At 38.7% G+C, this 19846-nt stretch overlaps 1 protein-coding gene across 1 annotated transcript in view; it reads left to right on the top strand.

Annotated features, from left to right (window-relative positions):
- The window catches only part of TMTC2 (transmembrane and tetratricopeptide repeat containing 2), a 675945-nt gene that overhangs the window by 531135 nt on the left and 124964 nt on the right, over positions 1-19846 (top strand). The window contains exon 10 of the mRNA XM_006882534.1: positions 15091-15205. Coding sequence (XP_006882596.1) covers positions 15091-15205 — 115 coding nt within the window. The remainder of the gene's footprint in view (positions 1-15090; positions 15206-19846) is intronic.

The raw sequence follows: 19846 nt of genomic DNA, 5'->3' as shown, positions 1-19846 counted from the left end.
CAAGGACCAGTCCATCCTGGCCATGTGACCAAAATATGTGAGATGTAACTTCAAAATCCTAGCATCCAAAGAGAAACTTATTTTCACCCTCTCCAAGACAGAACTGTTTGTTCTAGCATATTAAATATTCTTTTCCATCACCATAACTCAAAGACACCAATACTTCTTCTGTCATCCTTAGTAATTTTCCAGGTCTCTGATGCATAACAAATAATTACAAAGATCCTCACCTCGATCAAGCAAACCTTAGTCTCTAGCCTGATATCCTTGCTCTTCAGCACTCTGGAGAGGTCCCTGACTGAAGATTTTCCCAGTGCAGCTTGTCTTTTGATTCCCTGACTTCTGATGCCTAGAATAACAACTGTAATCTCTTCTCCATTTATCATGGTGCCACCAAATGGCCCCATGGTGAGAATCTTTGTCATTTTGATGGTGAACTTCAATCCATATTAAAGACTACAGTCCTTGGTCTTCTGCAGCGAGCACATCAGGTCCTCCTCAGTTTCACCAATCCTGATGACTCATTCCTCCTCCTAAAGCCCAGCCTCCCAAATGATCTGCTGCTGGATGTACAAATGTTAATGTATTTCTTTTTTAACATAAATTCTGTGTTCTAAATATTCTCTCTTCTCTCCTAGATGAAGAATATTTAAGGATAGATGTTGCATTTCTCTTTGCTTCCCTGACTCCAAGTATGACCATGTCCAGTAGATAGTTGGCACAAGTAACATTTCTTGGATTGAATCTCTTAAACCATAGTTTCTTTTATTTTGTTCTTCAACTGGTTACATATATGTTACAGTGCAAAGGACTACATCATATTATATCCAAATCACATAATTTGAATTGTTCTAGAATGAATATGCCTTTGAAGAGGTAATTGATAATTATTCTCTGTACACGTGTGTGTTATTTGCCAAGGAGCATAGCTATCTAAAGCCAGGGTCACCTTATCGCTCAAGCCCAGAAGGCATTATTCATGGTGATATTGCTTGGAATGGTTCCTTGGGAATTGTTCAGTGTCTAACATACATGGTCATTCACTTTAAGCTGGGAGGATACATATAAATGAGTGCCTCGCAGCATTGTCTGGGGAGACATTAGGGATTTTGTTTGTTTTGTTTTAAAGATGAAGCAAGTAGCCATCTTGGGGATGATTAGTTAATTCAGTGCCCTTCTAGAAAAGAATATTTGCTTTAATCTCCAGTATCTGCCTGAAGAGGTGCTTTGTTGGTGTGGAGCCTGCACACGGTTCATATCCAGCATGCAGCGTGAGGGAAAGATGAGTAGTTTCTGTCCATGTGACTTACAGCCTCTGAAAACCTACTAAGGGGTCCGATAGGAATCAGTTCTAATTCAGTGCCACACAACTACAGCAATGTGCCTCGAATTCTTGGAATGAACCATTAATATATAGAGGAAAAATATCCCAAGGAGTTTTTCTTTTGTGTTGCCGAGTTACATACAACTCATAGTGACCCTAAGAAAAATAAATCCAAACCCCGTCCTTCCCCATGCCATCTTCATCATCTCTGACATACTCAAGCCCACAGCTGCTGCCACTGTGTCAGTCCACCGTCTCATCGATGGTCTTCCTCGTTTTCACTGACCCTTCACCTTTCCAAGTATGCTGTGTCTTTCCAAGAAATAACTCCTCTTAACATGCCTTGCAAGCTGGAAATTGAATTCGGGTAACAGAAGAATTGATGCCTTTGAGCTGTGGTGTTGGAGATGTTTGAAACATCCCATGGACTTCCAAAAGAACAACTATGTCTGCAGAAAGGGCAGCCTGAGTGCTCCTTAGAGGCAAAGATAGTAAAGCTTCATTTCATCCTTTGAACATGATGCTAGGAGAGCTGTTCCTTAGAGGGAGACACGGTGCTTGGAAAGGTGGGGGGTCGACAGAAGAAAGGAAGACCCTCAGGTAGGTGGATAGACACAGTGACCACTGTAGTGGGCTCTAGTGGTCAGGAAGTGTGAGGATGGTGCAGGATAGAATAGAGATCAGGTATTTTGTTCACAGGGTCACTGTGGATCATTAGGTGCTTAATGGCACTAACAATAACAACAACAACATGCCCAAAGGATGTGACATGAAGCTTCACCATCTTTGCCTCTATTGAGAACTCTGGTTACATCTCCTCCAAAAACATCTGCTTGTTCTTTTGACCATTAAGGGGGATATTCTGTACTCTTCTCCAACACAAATGTATGGAAGCCTCTGAGGAAGGAGTATAACTGATATTTTAGGGAAAAAACAGGTAGAACTGAACCTATGGCCAAGAGAAAAGAAAAACAAAAGCAGAAGTAGTAGAAGAGGCCAAAGATATTGGAGAATGAGAAGGTAGACTTATTTCAGCAAACAGATAAATCCCTGGGCATGCTCACTAGGTTGTGCTAAGAAAGGCCAGCTAACTGAAAGAGATCCATATTTATTCCCATTTAGAAAAAAAGGGGTAATCAATAGAGTGTGAAAATTATCAAACAATATCACTAATACCATATGCAAGTAAAATCCTGCAGCAGATCATTAAAAAATGACAGGAACAGTACATTGAAAGACAATTACCAAAAGTATAAACTGCATTTAGAAGAGTCCAGGGCACTAAGGATATTATTGCCAATGTCAAATGGATCTTGTCTGAAAGCAGAGAGTACCAGAAGAATGTATATCTTTGTTTCATTGACTATGTGAGGCATTTGACTGTGCGGATGGTAACAAATTGTGGCTAACCTTGAGAAGGATGGGAATCCCAGAATATCTAATTATGCTGATGTGAAACTTTTGCTTGGAATAAGAAGCCGTTGTCCAAACAAAGCAAGAAAACATTGCAGAGTTCAAATTCAGGAAAGGAGGGAGTCAAACAAGTGTGCTATCTCCATACCTTTTCAATTTATATGTGGAACAGGACATCTGGGAAGCTGGGCTTTAGGAGAAAGAATGATAAAGACTCGAGAAAGACTCATCAACAACCTGTTTATGCAGATGACACAACCTTGCTTGCTGATACCGAGGAGGGCTTGAAACATTTGCTGCAGAAGGTCAAGGCCTACAGTCTGCAATATGAGTTGAAGCTTAACATCAAGAAAATAAAGATTCTTACTACTGGAGGTCTGGTAGCCTAATGGCAAAAGAATGTGCTGCAGTCCTGAAGGTATATGGTTCAAGGTCGCTAGCTGCTCCACCAGAGAAGGTTTGGCAGTCTCTTCCTGTGTGTTTATAACTGCGTCTGAAAACCTGCAGAAGGGTCAGTTATGGGTCAGTTCTGACTTCAGTACACAACAATACAACCATTGATAAGTTGGCAATACCATGAAAGATGGAGAAGAGCTTGAGGTTGTTAACAATTTCTGCTCAACACCCTTGCCACCAGCAATCAGGAAATTAAAAGATGAGGTACTTTGGGAAAGCCTGCTGTCATGGACATCTCCATAGTGCTAAAGAGCAAAGATATTAGTCTATAGACTTAAAGTGTACCTGATATATGTCATGGTCTTCACAGTTATTTACTGTATATCAGAGACCTGGACAATGACCAAGGATGAAAGAAAAAGAATTGATGTCTTTGAGTTGTGGGGCTAGAGAAGAGTATTGAACATCCCGTGGAATGCCAAGAGAACAAACAGATCTGTCCTAGAGAGAGTGAAACCAGTCTTGTCTTTGGATTTGAGGCTCCATCTTAAATACTTTGGGCATGTTGCCAGGAGGGACCAGTCCTTGGAGAAGGACATCATGCTTGGAAGAGTGGAAAGGAAGACCCTAATGAGATAAATTGACACAATAACTGGTATAATGAGGGTAAGTGTGTCAGCGGCAGTAAGATTGGCTCAGGATTGAGCAGGGTTCAGAGCTATTGTGTGTAGGGTTACTAAAAGGGCCGTAGTCGACTTGATGGCACACAACAATGACAGCATACTGTTAGAGCTACCTGCGTGACCCTGTAGAATGCTATAATTTGAGGGGGGTTTTTTTGTTTGCTTGTTTGTTTTTTGGGTTTTTTTTTTAAACAGGACAGTACTGACAGCTGTTTTGGGAATACTGTGGAGGTTTGCAAATGCTGTGCAGGGTACAGAAGCAGATACAGGGAGACCAATTAGGAGGCTATTACTGCTGTGTTCCAGGACAAGATGACTTCAAACAAAGTTACAGTGGTAAAAGTTAGACAATTCTGGATATAGTTCAGTAATCACATGCCCTATCCCAAGGACGAATGTTATATTTTCATTTTTCTTATATAAGATTTCTATTTGCCTTTGAATATTTTTAAAGAAACAGGAATCATTTGTTATTCCTAAAATGAATTCTGTGATCATAACACCAATTATAGATTGTTGCAACTCCATAATTTAGTTGCATTGATCATAAGACTAAATTTTTTGTAGTATTTTAGTAAAGAAATGCAAGGCCTGCCTAATCTACGGAAATTATATGTAGATTTTTTAAACAAAGCCATATTTAAACTTACAGCTTAAGGCAAGCTTACATTTTTATGGATTTCCACCTCCTTACAGTTTTAAATTCAGGAATTAATGAAAGATTGATCTTCACAGGCTTGTCATACTGAACTGTTGGAAAATTCTACCAAGCAATTTAAAAGGTTTAGTTAGAGAATTTTCCAGAGAAAAAAAAAATGCTATGAGTCTCCAGCTGAAACAGTTGAATTCAATCATTTCTTTTTTTTTTTTTTCTCTTTTGTTTTCTTGTTTCAGCCCAGGGAGACTTACATACTTCATGTCTAAATCTCTAGAGAATGTTCTCACTTTTGTTTTCTGCTTCTCTTTTTCCCCACTCAAAAATTATTGCATTTTTTGAGATTTATGTGGGGTTTTGTTTTATTTTTTTAGTGTATTTCTTGTTTTTTCCTGTTTAAATGTCCCACCAATACTTTGTTTTCTTCTTTTCATGGGAGTTTAAAAAAGATGATGATAATGAACGTGGCTAATACAAGATAAATCAAAGGAACATTGAAAAGTATGGTGGCTAGATACAGATATGAAAATAAAATACACTTAAGAATTTTATGGTTTCGTTGTTTGAAATCAGAGTTAATTATCACACATAAAGAATAAATTTGTCTAGTGTGTGTGAAAGAAATGATTTCTCAGTAAGCTTATTCCTGCACCTGAGGAAATAACTCCTAACTCTTTTTAAAAGTTTCGAAAGAATGACTGCACTTCTAGTGTGTGTGTGTCTTATTCAGACTGCATCACTGGGACCACACATACACATGTAATCTGGTCCTTGTGCCGTATAGTGGGCAAGGCACAACAGTTGAGAATGATTACAAGGAGAGCTCAATCTGACTTTAATCTTAGATATAATCATTGTTCAGAGCATGGTGCAAATATTTATTTCGTTTTCCCTCAAGGTATTTGTCCTTAAAGCAGGGACTCTGCCTGGTTTGGCAACATCAGCATCACCTGAGGACTTATTATGTAAATGTCATGCCCATTCCAGATCTAATCAGAGCCGGGGGAACATGCACTTCCCTTTCCACTCAAATCACATTAGGATTTAGTGACTCTGATGTGTGCTGAAGGCAGAGAATCTCTAAAAATTATTACCTTGCCCAATCCACCTGTGAGGATTTTCTCTTTAAAAAGACTTCATTTTCTGTTTGTAATCTCAGTAGAGTTTAAAATTTTACATTGGTTTGCATACAAAGTTCATATACATTGTGTTTTACTATCCTTCCTTCACATTGTGTTTCATACATACTCATTCATTCTGTTTCATGAACTCAACCATAAACCATACCCATCATTACCCTGTCTTTCCAGACCTTTTCCACTTCCTTTATGTCCCCTCCCTCCACCCACCAAATTGTGCTACCCTGTGATTTTCCTCCTGCCAACCCTCCCCGCTGTTTCCACCCCTTCTCCTCTTGGATCCCTATATACATTTTACTAGTTATCTTGTTTTTACAATTATGGTCCTATGCAGTATTTATCCATATGAGACTGAGTTGGTGCTCTCAACATAATGCCCTCCAGTCTTTCCCAAGTTATATAGTAACTTTTGAAATTGTTGGTCCTGAGTACTGCATGGTATTTCATTGTGTGAATGTACCACAGTTTCTCAATTCATTCAGTTGTGGTTGGACATTTGGACTGTTTCAACGTTCTTGTGATTGTAAATAATGTTGCTATGAACATTGATGTACAAAACTGTGACTCCGTTCTAATTTCCTTGGGGTTGGATACATCTTTAAGTTTACCTCATCTGAGCTCCAGTAGCTGCTCCTACTTGCTGAGCTGATAGCCTTTCTGACCTCAAGGATATTGTCATTAGTAGCCACTGAGTTGGCCTTGAGCTGTAGGAACCCTGTTCACAGTACACAATGGGGAAACACTTTCCAGATCTTTACCACCCCTCTGATAACTTGTGGGTTTGTGAGCCATAAGGTTCTTTGGCTGATGTTTGGAAGGTGGATTACGAGGCTTTTCTTCTTAGTCCTTTTTAGTCCAGAAACTCCAATAATACACATTCACCTTCATGTTTTGCGTTGTCAAATCTGAACCAATTCAAAGCAGGTGATCCAGAGACTTTCAGAGGCAGTAAGTTACACAGGAGGAGATTGTCTATCTTTGTCCTATAGAACAACTGTTGGATTCAAACTGTGTGCCTTTGGGTTGGTAGCAAAGCCCCTTACCCTTTAGCTTCCAGAGCTTCAGAGCAACATGTAACCTCCACAGAGAAGCTACTAGTGATTATGCATTATTCGGGAGTCAAACCTAGGTCCCCCACATAACTCACTGCTGTTGAGTTGATTCTGATTCATAGTAGCTGTAAAGGACAATGCCTCATCATATTGCCAAGGCTGCACATTTTAATGGAAGACGGCTGCTTTGTCTGTTCCCCAGGGAGTGACTGGTGAGTTTGAACTACCCAACTTACTTTCCCCCCCATTCTTTCAGCACCTTTTTATTGGTTGGCAGAAGGTGAAAGTAACGGTCCCAGCCTGCTGTCACTTTCTTTAAACAGAAAGGTCACTAGTTACAAGGACCTTTTATCTTTGCCTGCTGGCTGTTGAAATCATATTACATGCTTTGACAGATGGGACATTGTGAGTCTTCCAGCCCTGCAAAAATTCACCAGAGCTCTGACTCTAGAGTGCCCTCTGCAGGCTGAAATTGAAACTCTAGCCATGCTCTGTGCTGTAGGGGTCAAGTGTAAAGGGACTCAAGTGAACCCTAGAAGACCTAGCCAATGTGACTTCTTTATTTACTCAGAATGGAGACACTGTCCCCATTTTAATATTTGCAGAACAATGTTTCCAAATGGCAGCCTGGAACTTTTTCTCTTATTTTCTCATTTAGAATCAGTTGGGCCTTGATCTTTGCTTAATTCATATGATATTCCAGTTAAACCACTCACTTCTTGGTTAGCAACCCAGAACTTAACCCATGAGTCACCACTGTCCCAAACTCATCAGTGCACTCTTATATTCGGTGAAGGAAGAACATCTACTGATGAAACTAACATTTGTCCCTTTGGCTAATATTAATACATTCTACCAGTGAGTCAGTACTTTATTATTATAAAATATAGAAGGACTTGGTTCCAAATAGTGATAACAGTGACAGAATGAAGATTCTCATCCAGCTACATATGCTGTAAGCAGGATAGCCTTGTTGGAACTGTTCCTGTCTAAACACTTAATCCAGACTGTTGGTAATGTCGAGTCAGAACTGACCTATAGCTGACCCTCCGGTAGGTTTCCAGGGGCAGTAAATCACACAGGAGGAGATTGTCCATCCTAGTTAATAATAAATACCACATGCTTTTAAATCATAAAATACCTTGGTTTTGTAATAAATTATATTATGGTCAAGCTGAATAATAAGTGCAGTAGATAAATCTGCTGCCAAGGATTTCCTTAAAGTTTTAAAGAGCAAGGGCAGCAGTGTAAACACTAAGGTGCACCTGATTGAGTCCCTGGTAATTTCGTTGTTTGATATGCATGTGAAAATTGGATAGTTGAATAAGGAACATCAAAGAATAGATGCCTTTGAATTTTATTGTTTGCAAGGATCGTGGGCTGCCAAAATAACAAATAAATCTGTCTTGCAAGAGGTGCAGCCAGGCTACTCCTTATCAGGAAGAATGGTGACACTACTACAGATACTTTGAGCATATTGCCAGGAGGGGTGGGTTCCTCAAAATGAATATTGTATTTGGAAAAGTAGAGGATCAGTGACAGAGGGACCCACAATGAGATAGGTTGGCCCAGTGACTGTAACATGGCTTGTGAATATTGTGAGGATGGCACAGGAATGGGAAGATAGAGATTTGTTGTATATAGAATTCTGGACATTCAATGATTTATTCAATTGCAAATACCTTTTCTAAGAAACATAAAAGCAGACTATGCACATAGTTTCACCTAATCGTATACACAGAAATCAGAATGATTACATTTGTGGAAAGAATCATCAGAAAAACTCAGTATCAATCAGTGAAAACTAGGTCAGGTGCTGATTGTGGAACAGACTGTAAGCTACCCATATGCAAGTTCAAACTAAAGCTAAAGAAGGTTAAATCCACAGGAACCAAAATTTGACCCTGAGTCTATCCCACCTGAATTTAAAAAACATCTCAGGAACAGATTGAGAACTTGAACACTAATGAATGAAGACCAAATGAGCTGTGGGAGGGTATCAAAAATATTATCCACAAAGAATGCAAAAGGCCATTACAAAAACAGAGGAGGAACAGAAGACAGAAATGAATGTCAGAAGACTCTAAATATTGCACTAGAACGCTGAGAAGCCAAAACCAAGGGAAGTTAAGGAGCTGAACAGAAGGTTTCAAAAGGCAGCTTAGGAAGACAAAGTGAAGTATTATGATGAAATGTACAAAGAACTGGAGTCAGAAAACTAAAAGGAACAAACTCACTCAACATTTCTTAAACTGAAGAAACTAAACAACAAATTCAAGTCTCAAGTTGCAATACTTTAGAATGCTATGGGAAGAATATTGAATGATTCCAGGAAGCATTAAAAGAAGATGGAAAGAGTATACAAAGTCATTGTACCAAAAAGAATTTACTGACACAGGAGAATTTCATGAAACTACATATGATCAAGAAGCAATGGTGATGAAAGCGGAAGTTCAAGCTGCTCTGAGGTGCACCTTGTTCAGGCCATGGTTTTCTCAGTCAACGTGCTGTGCATCTGAAAGCTGGAAAATGAATAATGACCAAAGAATTAATGTCTTTGCACTGTGGTGTAGGAGAAGCATACTAAATATTCCATGGACTGATAAAAAAAGCCAAAACAACAAACTAATGTCTTGCAGAAGTTGCAACAAGAATGCTTCTTGGATGCAAGAATGGCAAAGCTTCTTCTCACATATTTTGGGCTTTTTGCTAGGAGAGGCTGTTCCTTGGGAGGGATCATCGTACTTGGAAAGAGGAAAGTAAGTGAAAGAGGGCAAGGTCCTCCACAAGATAAATTGACACAGTGACTGCAGCAATTGCCTCGAATGTGTCAGCAAAGATAATAATGGTACAGCATAGGATCGTGTTAGATGTATTGTTCATAGGGCCGCAACTCGACAACACCAGTAATAACGGCTCTTACGCATTGAGCTGCAGGACCGTTGGTCAGAGGTTCGTACTTACCAGCTGCTCCCTAGGAGAATGATGTAGCAGTCAGCATCGATAAAGATTTACCCAGCTGGGAACCCTGTAGGGTAATTTTATTCTGTTCATAGATTTGCTGTAGTTGGAATTGACTCAACACCAGTGGATTTAGGTTTGGATATTTTCAACAAAAACCTTTAATGTCTTTGTTCTCCTGTTTGTGTTTGGTTCTGTGAATTTGAGTCGCTAAATATGTTTTACCAGTTTGGGACTATATTTCAAACAAATGGGTGCTATATAATGTTGTTGTTGTTGTTGTTGTTGTTATGTGCCGTCGAGTCGCCTGCGACTCATAGCGACCCTATGTACAACAGCCCTAAACTCCGCTCCGTCCTGTGCCAATCGCACTGTCTCTGACACTCCCATCCCAATTATTCCAGTCACTGAATCAATCCACCTCATAGAGGGCCTTCCTCTCCTGCGCCGTCCCTTCACCCTCCCAAGCATGATGTCCCTCTCCAAGGACCGGTCTCTCCTCACAACATGTCCAAAGTAAGTTAGACGGAGCCTCAGAATCCTTGCCTCCAAGGAGCCACCCGGTTTAACCCTCTCGGAGAATAATATATTCCATTTTTGTTCAGATTTTCAAATTTCTTCCTAAAACTGATGCCAAATCATCCACACTCCATAATATTTTATGTCTTTATCATTGAAAAACATTGTTGCTCTACTGAGATATATAGGCCCATCAAACTCAGAATAGGTGGAATTATGAAAATGCCTAAAAATGTGCTGGGATAGTGGGGTTTTTTTTAATATGACATCTAAATTCTCCCATGATTATAGGAGACTTATTATTTTTACCATATCTGGCACTGCCACTGTTTCTTTTTGTTTGTTTATTTACAGCATGTTTTTCCCATTTAATTTACCCCCATACATTCATTATTGCACATTTTCCACCCTGCCCACCCCTCCCCCTAGTTTGCAGTTCTCTTTAAAAAGAAAAATTCTTTCATAGTTATACAATCCTCTTCCCCCTATGTCCATAGTCCACTTTACTATGCATTTCTTTTTCCAGAATCTTGTCATGAAAATAATACCTAATCATATATTCCTTTTAAACAATCCTCTCCCTCATCTGTTTCAATGCAATATACATTATTTATCCCCTCTTTTTTAGGCTCCCCCAAACCCCAATGTCAGTCCCATTTTACAACAGTGGCACTATGCAGTATTTGTCCTTTTGTGACTTAGATGTTTCACTCAGCATAATGTCCTCCAGGGTTACCCATTTTATATAATATTCCATGAATTTCCTATTTTTTCAATGCAGCATAGTATTCCATTGTGTGACTATACCACAGGTTCTCTACCCATTCCTTTGTTGATGGGCACTTGGGTTGTTTCTAGCTCTTTGCTGTTGTGCACAAAGCAGCAATAAACATGAATACGCATATATCTTCTTGGGTTCTGGTTTCTTTAGGGTATATATTCCCAGTAGTGAGTTGCTGGGTCAAATGCTATTTCTATTTACACCTTTTTTTTTTAAATGTGTGTGTGTGTGTGTGTGTGTGTGTGTGTGTACCGTCAAATCAGAGCTGACTGGTACAGGAGGAGATTGCCCCTTCTCCTCCAGCAGAGCATCTGGTGGATTCAAACCACATACCTCTGGGATTACAGTACAGTTTCTTGACACTAGGCCACCTGAGCTTTCTTTAGTTACAATTTTTTGAGAAAGCACCATACTTCCTTCCATAGTGGTCGCACCATTATACACTCCCACCAACAGTGAATAATGGTTCCAGTTTTCTCCACAACCTCACCAGCAATTGTTGTTTGCTGCTCTGTTGAATTTTGCTATTCTTACTGGGGTGAGATGATGTAGTAGTTTTGATTTGTATCTCTCTTAGAGCTGAAGATTTTGAACATTTCTTCATGTGCTTGTTGGCCATCTGAATGTCTTCTTTGGTGAAGTGTCTGCTCATATTCTGTGCCCATTTTGCAAGCGGGTTGTTTACCTTTATCTTCTTTTGGTGCTGTAGTATTGAATACATCCTAGATATAAGTCCTTTATTAGATATGTCATTGCCAAATATTTTTCCCAGTATGTGACTTCCCTTTTTACCTTATTGGAGAAGTTTTTGAATGTGCATAGGGATTTGATTCCTAGAAGGACCCATTCATCTATTTTATCCTCTCCTGGTTGTAGGTTGCCACTGTTTCAATGCAGTTTTTATACTTTGTAAGCTGTTTTCAAAGTATATGTTGCATGGTAAATTTAACATAAAACATTAATATTATTGAATGATGACAAATGTCAAATATTTTATTTTACATTGAACATACCTTGGATTGCTAGGAGAACACACACGTTCATCTTAGAAAGGGTGAGATCAGGCTGCTTCTTGGAGGCAAGGATTTTGAGACTTCATCTGCCATACTTTGGACATGTTGCAAGGAGGGACCAGTCCTTGGAGATGGACATCATGCTTGGGAGGGTGGAGGGACAATGCAGGAGAGGAAGACTCTCGATGAGATGGATTAATTCAGTTATCAGGGTAATGGGGGTATTGTCTGAGACAATAAGATTGTCATAAGATAGAGCAGAGTTTAAGGCTGTTGTGCATGGGATCATTATGAGTCGCAGGCAACTCAACAGCACATAACAACAATACTTTAATTAATTAATAATGCTATTTCATTCTTGCTTTTTAATACTCTGTTTGGCATTGACAGTTTGTAAACTTTGCCCTGAACAATCCATTATAATCTAACTTCATCCACTGGTGAGTACCATTGTCTTCACTACATAGACTTCTTGTCTATGGTCTTCTATGTAGGATCACATGGACTTATCCTGCTTCTTTTAATAAGAACTAAATATATTTCCTCTTCTCTCTTCTGCCTAGAGTACTGAATTTCAAGAAACTAGCCTTACCTTCAATTATCTGTTACATTTTTCATTTTAAATTATTAATGTAGGGTGCATTTCTGAGTTAATTGATCTCTATGAAGAAAGAGAACAGTTAGTAAAATTCTTACATTGCACTCTTTTTAAATGTTACATTAACAATTGCTATGTTTATACAAGCTAATTATTAAGTCGAAGACAGAATAATAAATAACATGGTATAATCTGAGAAACAATCCATAATAACTAAGCAAAGAATGGCTTCATCCTGGTGTGCATAGTCTAATGTTGATTGCTGTTATAAAATAAAATGAATGGGAATGATTATATGAAACACAATTTACATGAGGGATAATGTGAAATGCAATGTATACCACCATTGTATGCAAACCAATAAAATTTTTAAAAATATTATTTTAGTTATTTTAAAAAAATGTGAGGAAATCTTTTTCTGTATATCACATGCGCTCTAATCTCATACCAGTGTATCTGCAGAGATAATATGCAGATGCATTTCATAAGTAATATATCTTCCAATTTTAAAATGTTTCTATTAATGACTGTTTCCTGGATCAGTTTCTGATATCAAAATTGTATTTGTTTGTTTCTTTTTGCAAGCTAAGAAAGGCACAGGTAAAAAAGAAAGATATAAAGGTTATTATTCTTATTCTTATTATTATTTTAAATATATAGAGCAGCAAATTGAAACTCATTGCCAGCAGTCAAAACCAATTCATAGCTGACCCTCCTTTGGGTTTCTGAGGCTGTAATCAAGTGGGAGGGATTACTTATCATTCTTTCAAGGAGTCTGATAGATTTGATCTAATAGAGTACTACCTTTGAGTTAGCAGTACAGTTAGCTACAGACCACACCAACTGAGCTCCCTAAATATATATTGGGTTGTTGTTCTATAATGTGGAAACATAAAAATACATTTATATATATATATATATATATATAATTTGTTCTATTAATTACATCAATTCTAGAATTACTGAGAAGTCTTAAGTACCAGTCTTGAAAACATCTACTTATATAATTAAAAGTAGTCCTTCACAGTCCTAGGCTGATCTTTATACCTTATTCATCAACAGTTAGAATTTAGAAATACTTAAGTACAATCTGGACCTGTGTTTCATTTTATGGCCTTAAACTAGAAAGTTTCCTCTTGTAATTTGGGTCTTTCAGGTCACAGGACAGTTTGTATTCTTATTAGCTAAATAGTAAATAATGAGCTCTTCCAGCAACCACCAGGGAGCATTTACAACATTAAAATTTTTCTGTTTCTATGTGCCTCTCAGGGCTTGCATATCATCTTTACAACTATTTTAGAATTGCTAAGTTCTTGGGCATGAAACCAACAATGGAACTTAAAGCAAAGAGCATTAATCCTTTGAGCACAACTCGGCAAGCTGTAGCTCTTGAGCCTGTGCAATCAGCCTATCTCTGTTGTGGTTGTATTGGGTTTGATTTGAAATGTCCACGTGGAAGAAGACTTAACACTGTTACTTTTCTGTTCAAAATCCTGTCTATAACTGCAGTACACTGTCTTCTTTCACACATGTACATTTTCCAAAATAAGTCCAGCTTTACGTCTTTTTATTTTCCTTTGCCTTATTTTCCTTAAAACACTGTTTCTAGGATTGTTATATGTTGTCGGGTCAAGTAAGGCTTGTAGCAGCCCTGTGAACCACAGACCTGAACCCTGCTCCATCCTCTGCTACTCTCGTAGTTTCTGACATACTTGAGCCATGTGTACAGTTACCGTGTCAGTCCATCTCTCTGGGGGTGTCCTCTAATATGTTAAGGTGAGGATAACATGATATGACTAATTATTTTCGAGATTCAGTTTTAGAGAATTTTTCAAGATTTTCTGCAAACATTTTAATCTCGCAAAGCTGTCCTGAAAGTAATCTTAAAATCCAAATTTGACATTTATTCCACTTGCACTACTAATTAAAAGTGAGTTAATGTTAAGCCTACTTTTTCTGTTTTTAAGTAATATTTTAAATTGCTTAATCATGAAGGATTAAGTATGAATGTAGCTGTTTGTGTATGTGTCTTTCTCTTGTTATTGTGCTGAACCAACTCATAGCTGACTCTCCCTTGGGTTTCCAAGGGGTATCACAGAGATATCCCATCCTTCTTCCACAAAGCAGCTCGTGGATTCAGACCAGCAGAGAGGTGTACCACCTTTCGGGTTAGCCATGTAGCTCCCAGTGATCTACGCCACCAGAGTTCTCTAGTTGCTTGTTGTGTATACGTCAAAGACAATTTTAAAGAAACAAATTGAAATCAAGTCCACTCATGTTTGTGATAATTAAATTTACTTATAACCTGTCTACAGAGTCTACCATTGGTTTTAAGGATATTAAGGAAAAGTAACAGAAGGAAATCTGTGAGTATCCTGAAACTAAAAAAAAACCAAATTATCACCAAATAATGAATACAGAGGTGGAGATCTACAGAATATATGAATAATAACTTCACATCACCTTTATTGCTTTTCTTACATTTCCTTTATATAGCTTCATCATTTCTTTAAATTATTTTACTGGTTCATGAGCATTTACTTTCATACTTGGCAGGTCAGTTTCTTCTGGAAGAAGCTCGTCTCCTAGAAGCAGCTGAGATGGCAAAAAAAGCAGCTGAACTAGACAGCACGGAGTTTGATGTCGTCTTCAATGCTGCCCACATGCTCAGGTTAGTCTTTCCCAATTATGAATCTTGCAGTGTTTCTGTCTTTCCCAATTTTGAACCATGCAGTGTTTCCTTGCTCTGTTCTGCCTGCCTCCTGGTCCAAGAATAGGTTTCACATGAGCACAATCAGATGTTCTGAGATTTCTGTCTCTTCTCAAGGTTGCCCACAATTTGTTATGATCCACACAGTAAAATTCCAGATAGACATTCCTCTGGTACTCTCTGTTTTCAGCAAGATCCATCAACATTGGCTATGATCTCTCTAGAGTCATGGCCTCTTCTAAACCTGGCTTTTATTTCTGATAATTACAAGAACAAACAGGTTTGTCCTGGTAAAAATGAAGTCAGAATGCTCCTTGGAGTCAAGGATTCTGAGGCTTCGTCTAACATACTTTGGACATGTTGCAAGGAGGGACGGGTCCTTGGAGAGGGGTGTCATGTTTGTGAGAGTGGAGGGACGGCGCAGGAGAGGAAGACCCTCAATGAGATGGATCGATTCAGTGATTGGGGTAGTGGGAGTAGGTGTGTCAGAGATGGTGAAATTGGCACAGGATAGAGCAGGGTTTAGGGCTCCTATACATAGGGTCACTGTGAGTCACAAGTGACTTGACAGCACATAACAAACAAACAAAATCTGTCAGTGTGCTGTTCCAGTTGCTTTTGTCTGATCTTCATCAGGATTTTGTTTGCATATGATATTATTGATTTTTGTTGTTGTTGTTTATGTGCCATCAAGTTGCCTGTGACTCATTCAATAATTTCCACACTTTGTTGGATCACATTTTTGAAATGGGAATAAGTATGGATCTATTCCAGTCAGTTTCCCAAGTATTTTTTTTCCATATTTCTTGGCATAGCCTGGTGAGTACTTCCACCAGTAATATGTAAATTTTCTACACCATTTGGGGAGCTCTTGTGTGGTTCAGTAGTGAGGAACTGTACTGGCAACCCAAATGTATCTCCTCCCATGCAGGTTACTGCCTTGAAAACCTGCAGGGTCAGGTATGGGTTGATTCTTACTCAACAGTACACACCAGCAACAACAACATTTAGAAAGTGTTGAGATAATAACCCCCTTCCCTCAAAAAAATACTGGTCTTAAAATATAAAACAGAAACTGTGAAATTAAAATGTGTTTCAATATCTGTAACACAAAACATTTGTCAGTAAGTTAACTGCTTCTCAACATTTATGTACTTAAGTGAATCATAGTCAATATGGTATGTGGGTACATTTTAATATATTTGAGAGTGGAGAGGATAGTAAAATAGAAATATATTTAAAGTCTATCATATTCTTAAAATTACCCTGTAATTAACATGAGTGTAATGTATTTAAATAGTACATTTTTAGTTCACATTTAGTTTACATTCAGAAAGGTTATTCTGTCAAATGATTACAAATATTTTAAAAAAAAGGTAAGAGGGCAGACCAGTATTAGTTTTTTATGGGCAACAGTGTCAGTCTAGAGACTAATATGCACATGATTCAAACCATAGTCTTCACGATTACTTGTTATGCATCAGAAAGCTGGACAATGAATAAGGATGATCGAAGAAAAATTGATGCCTTTCAGTTATGGTGCTAGAGGAGAGTAGTAAACATACCAGGACTGCCAAGAGAACAAAGATTTCTTCTGGAGAAGGAAGGTAAAACCAGTTTGCTCCTCGGAGGCAAGGATTTTGAAGCTCTGTCTCACATATTTAAGGCATGTTGCCAAGAAGGACCAGTCATTAGAGAAGGATATTATGCGTGGAAGGGTAGAGGGACAGCACAAGAGAGGAAGAACCTGGATGAGGGGGATTGATACAGTGACTGGGACAGTGGGAGAAGGTGTGTCAGAGACAATGAAATTGGGCTCAAAATAGAGCAGGGCTATTGTACATAGAGTCACTGAGATGCATAGTAGATTGGGTGTTGGAGGGAAGGGAGGGAATTTTGCAACAATGAAAATCTTTTATTTTTTTAAAAAATATTAATTTTAATGAATATTTACAGAGATTTTGGATTTTCATTCATTCATTGCTGCACTTTCCCCCCTCTCCCCCAAGTTCGCTCTTCTCCTTAAAACCAAAAGATAAACTTATTTTTTAAAGAGAAAAGTGACGGGGGGAGGGGAGTTTGGAGGGAGGAAAATGTGCAACAATTAATGAATGGAAATTACAGTTTCCTATAAACTTTCATTAAAATATAACAAAAATAAAAAAATTGAAGACACATAACATCAACAAGATCAACGATAAAATATTTTAAAGAAATTAAATTGGTTTTATGAGGCACTCTGCTGACCTAGTGGCAAGAAGCTGCACTGCAATTGCTAAGGCACTTGACTCAAGGACACCCGCTGCTTCATGAGAGAAGGATGGATAATCTCCTCCCATGCAATTAACTGCCTCTGAAAACCCACCAGAGAGTCAGCTATGGGTCAGTTCCAACACTGTGGTATACAACAACAACAAAAATTTAGTTCCAGAAGCATTATTTGTTCTCTTAGCATATAGCTCTTCTCCTAAAGCTGTAGCTGAATTTGTATTAAAACTGCATTTCAAGGCTATATTCATCATGTGAATCACACACTATGGCCTCTATGCTTCACTTCCAGGAATTGATTTCTAATTATTATAAATAATAAGAAAAATAGTGCAGGAGTTGATTGAAATGTGCATGCTTTAAAACATGAACTTATAAATAAAATAGACCTACTTTTTCATTAATACAGAAAAAACTCCTATACTTTTTATACCCAATTTCTCACATACAGTGTGGTCTACAAAACACTGGTATTACATCACACTAAAATACTGACCTAGATGCAGTCCAGTTTTATTTTACTACCCTGTGTAAGTCTGTTTAGTACTGTGCAATTTTATCATACTTATAGATCACACATAGTCAAAATCTGGAACATTCTTGTTGCCATAGAATTCCCTCTTGTTTCCCTCCTAAAACCATAGCATCACCCTTCTACCTAAGGAAATAATGTTGCTATTGTTATGTGCCATCGAGTCGCTTGCGACTCATAGCGACCCTATGCACAACAGCCCTAACCTCTGCTCTGTCCTGTGCCAATCACGTCTCCGATACACTCATCCCGCTTACCCCAGTCACTGAATCAATCCACCTCATAGAGGGCCTTCTCTTCCCACGCTGTCCCTCCACCCTACCAAGCATGATGTCAAGGACTGGTCAACATGTCCTTACAACATGTCCAAAGTATGTTAGACGGAGCCTCAGAATCCTTGCCTCAAAGGAGCTGCCCGGTTTGACCCTTTCCAGGATGAATCTGTTTTCCTAGCAGTCCACGGTACCCTCAATACTCTTCTCCAGCACCACAGCTCAAAGGCATCAATTCTCCTTCTATCCTCCTTGGTCATTGTCCAACTCTCTGATGCTTAAAAAGTGACAGCAATGACCATGGCCTGAATCAGACGCACTTTAATCTCCAGAGAGACATCATTGCTCTTCAGTACTTTGGAGAGGTCCCTAACAGCAGACTTTCCCATGACAATACATCTTTTAATTTCCTGGCTACTGGTACTGAGAGTGTTGACTGTGGAGCCAAGCAAACTAAAGCTGTGAAAAATCTCAATCTCTTCAAGATCCATCCTGATGCTGCCAGTTGGTCCAGTGGTGAGAATCTTTGTCTTCTTCACTTTGAGCTTCAGTCCATACTGAAGGCTGCAATCCTTGACCCTCTGCAGCAAGTGTTTCAGGTCCTTCTCAGTTTCAGCAGGCAAGGTTGTATCATCTGCTTATCACAAATTGTTGATAGATCTTCCACCAATCTTGACTCCACATTTCTCCTCATAGAGTCCAGCCTCTCGGATAATCTGTTCTGCATGCAGGTTGAAAAGGTATGGAGATAGGACGCATCCCTGGTGTACTCCCTTCCCAATTTTGAGCCATGAAGTGTTGCTTGCTCTGTTCTGATGACTGCCTCCTGGTCCAAGTATAGGTTTCTCTTTAGCACGATCAAGTGTTCAGGGATTCCCATTCTTCTCAGAGTCAGCCACAGTTTGTTATGATCAACACAGTCAAACGCCTTTGCATAGTCAGTGAAACACAGATATACATTCCTCTGGTATCCCCTGCATTCAGCTAAGATCCATCTAACATTAGCTACAATATCCCTGTACCATGACTCCTTCAAAACCCAGCTTGGACTTCTGGCAGTTCTCTGTTGATGTGTTGTTCCTGTCATTTTTAGATAATCATTAGTATAATCTTGCTTGCTTGTGAAATTAATGATATTGTTCTGTAGTTTCCACACTCTGTTGGGTCACCCTTCTTTGGAATGGAAACAAATACAGATCACTTCCAGTCAGTTGACCAGGTGGTTGTTCTCCAGATTTCTTGGCACAACTTGATGAGCACATCCAGGGTAGCATCTGCTAGCTAAAATATGTCAATTGGTATACCATTTATTCCTGGAGTCTTATTTTTTGCCATTTCCTTCAAAGCAGCCTGAACTTCTTTCATCACCATAGGCTCTTGCTTATATGATGTTTCATGAAATTCTTCTGTGTCTGCCAATTCCTTTTGATACAGTAACTCAGTATATTCTTTGCATCTTCTTTTAATACTTCCTGGATCATTTAATATTGTGTCTAAAGCATTCTTGATTATAGCAGCTCTAGGTTTGCA

The sequence above is a fragment of the Elephantulus edwardii genome, unplaced genomic scaffold, assembly GCF_000299155.1.
Source record: "Elephantulus edwardii isolate Elephantulus edwardi_28Jun2011 unplaced genomic scaffold, EleEdw1.0 scaffold00021, whole genome shotgun sequence".
In the NCBI taxonomy this organism is placed as follows: domain Eukaryota; kingdom Metazoa; phylum Chordata; class Mammalia; order Macroscelidea; family Macroscelididae; genus Elephantulus; species Elephantulus edwardii.
Note: the sequence above shows the minus strand (reverse complement) of the source record. Positions and strands in the feature narration are given on the sequence as shown.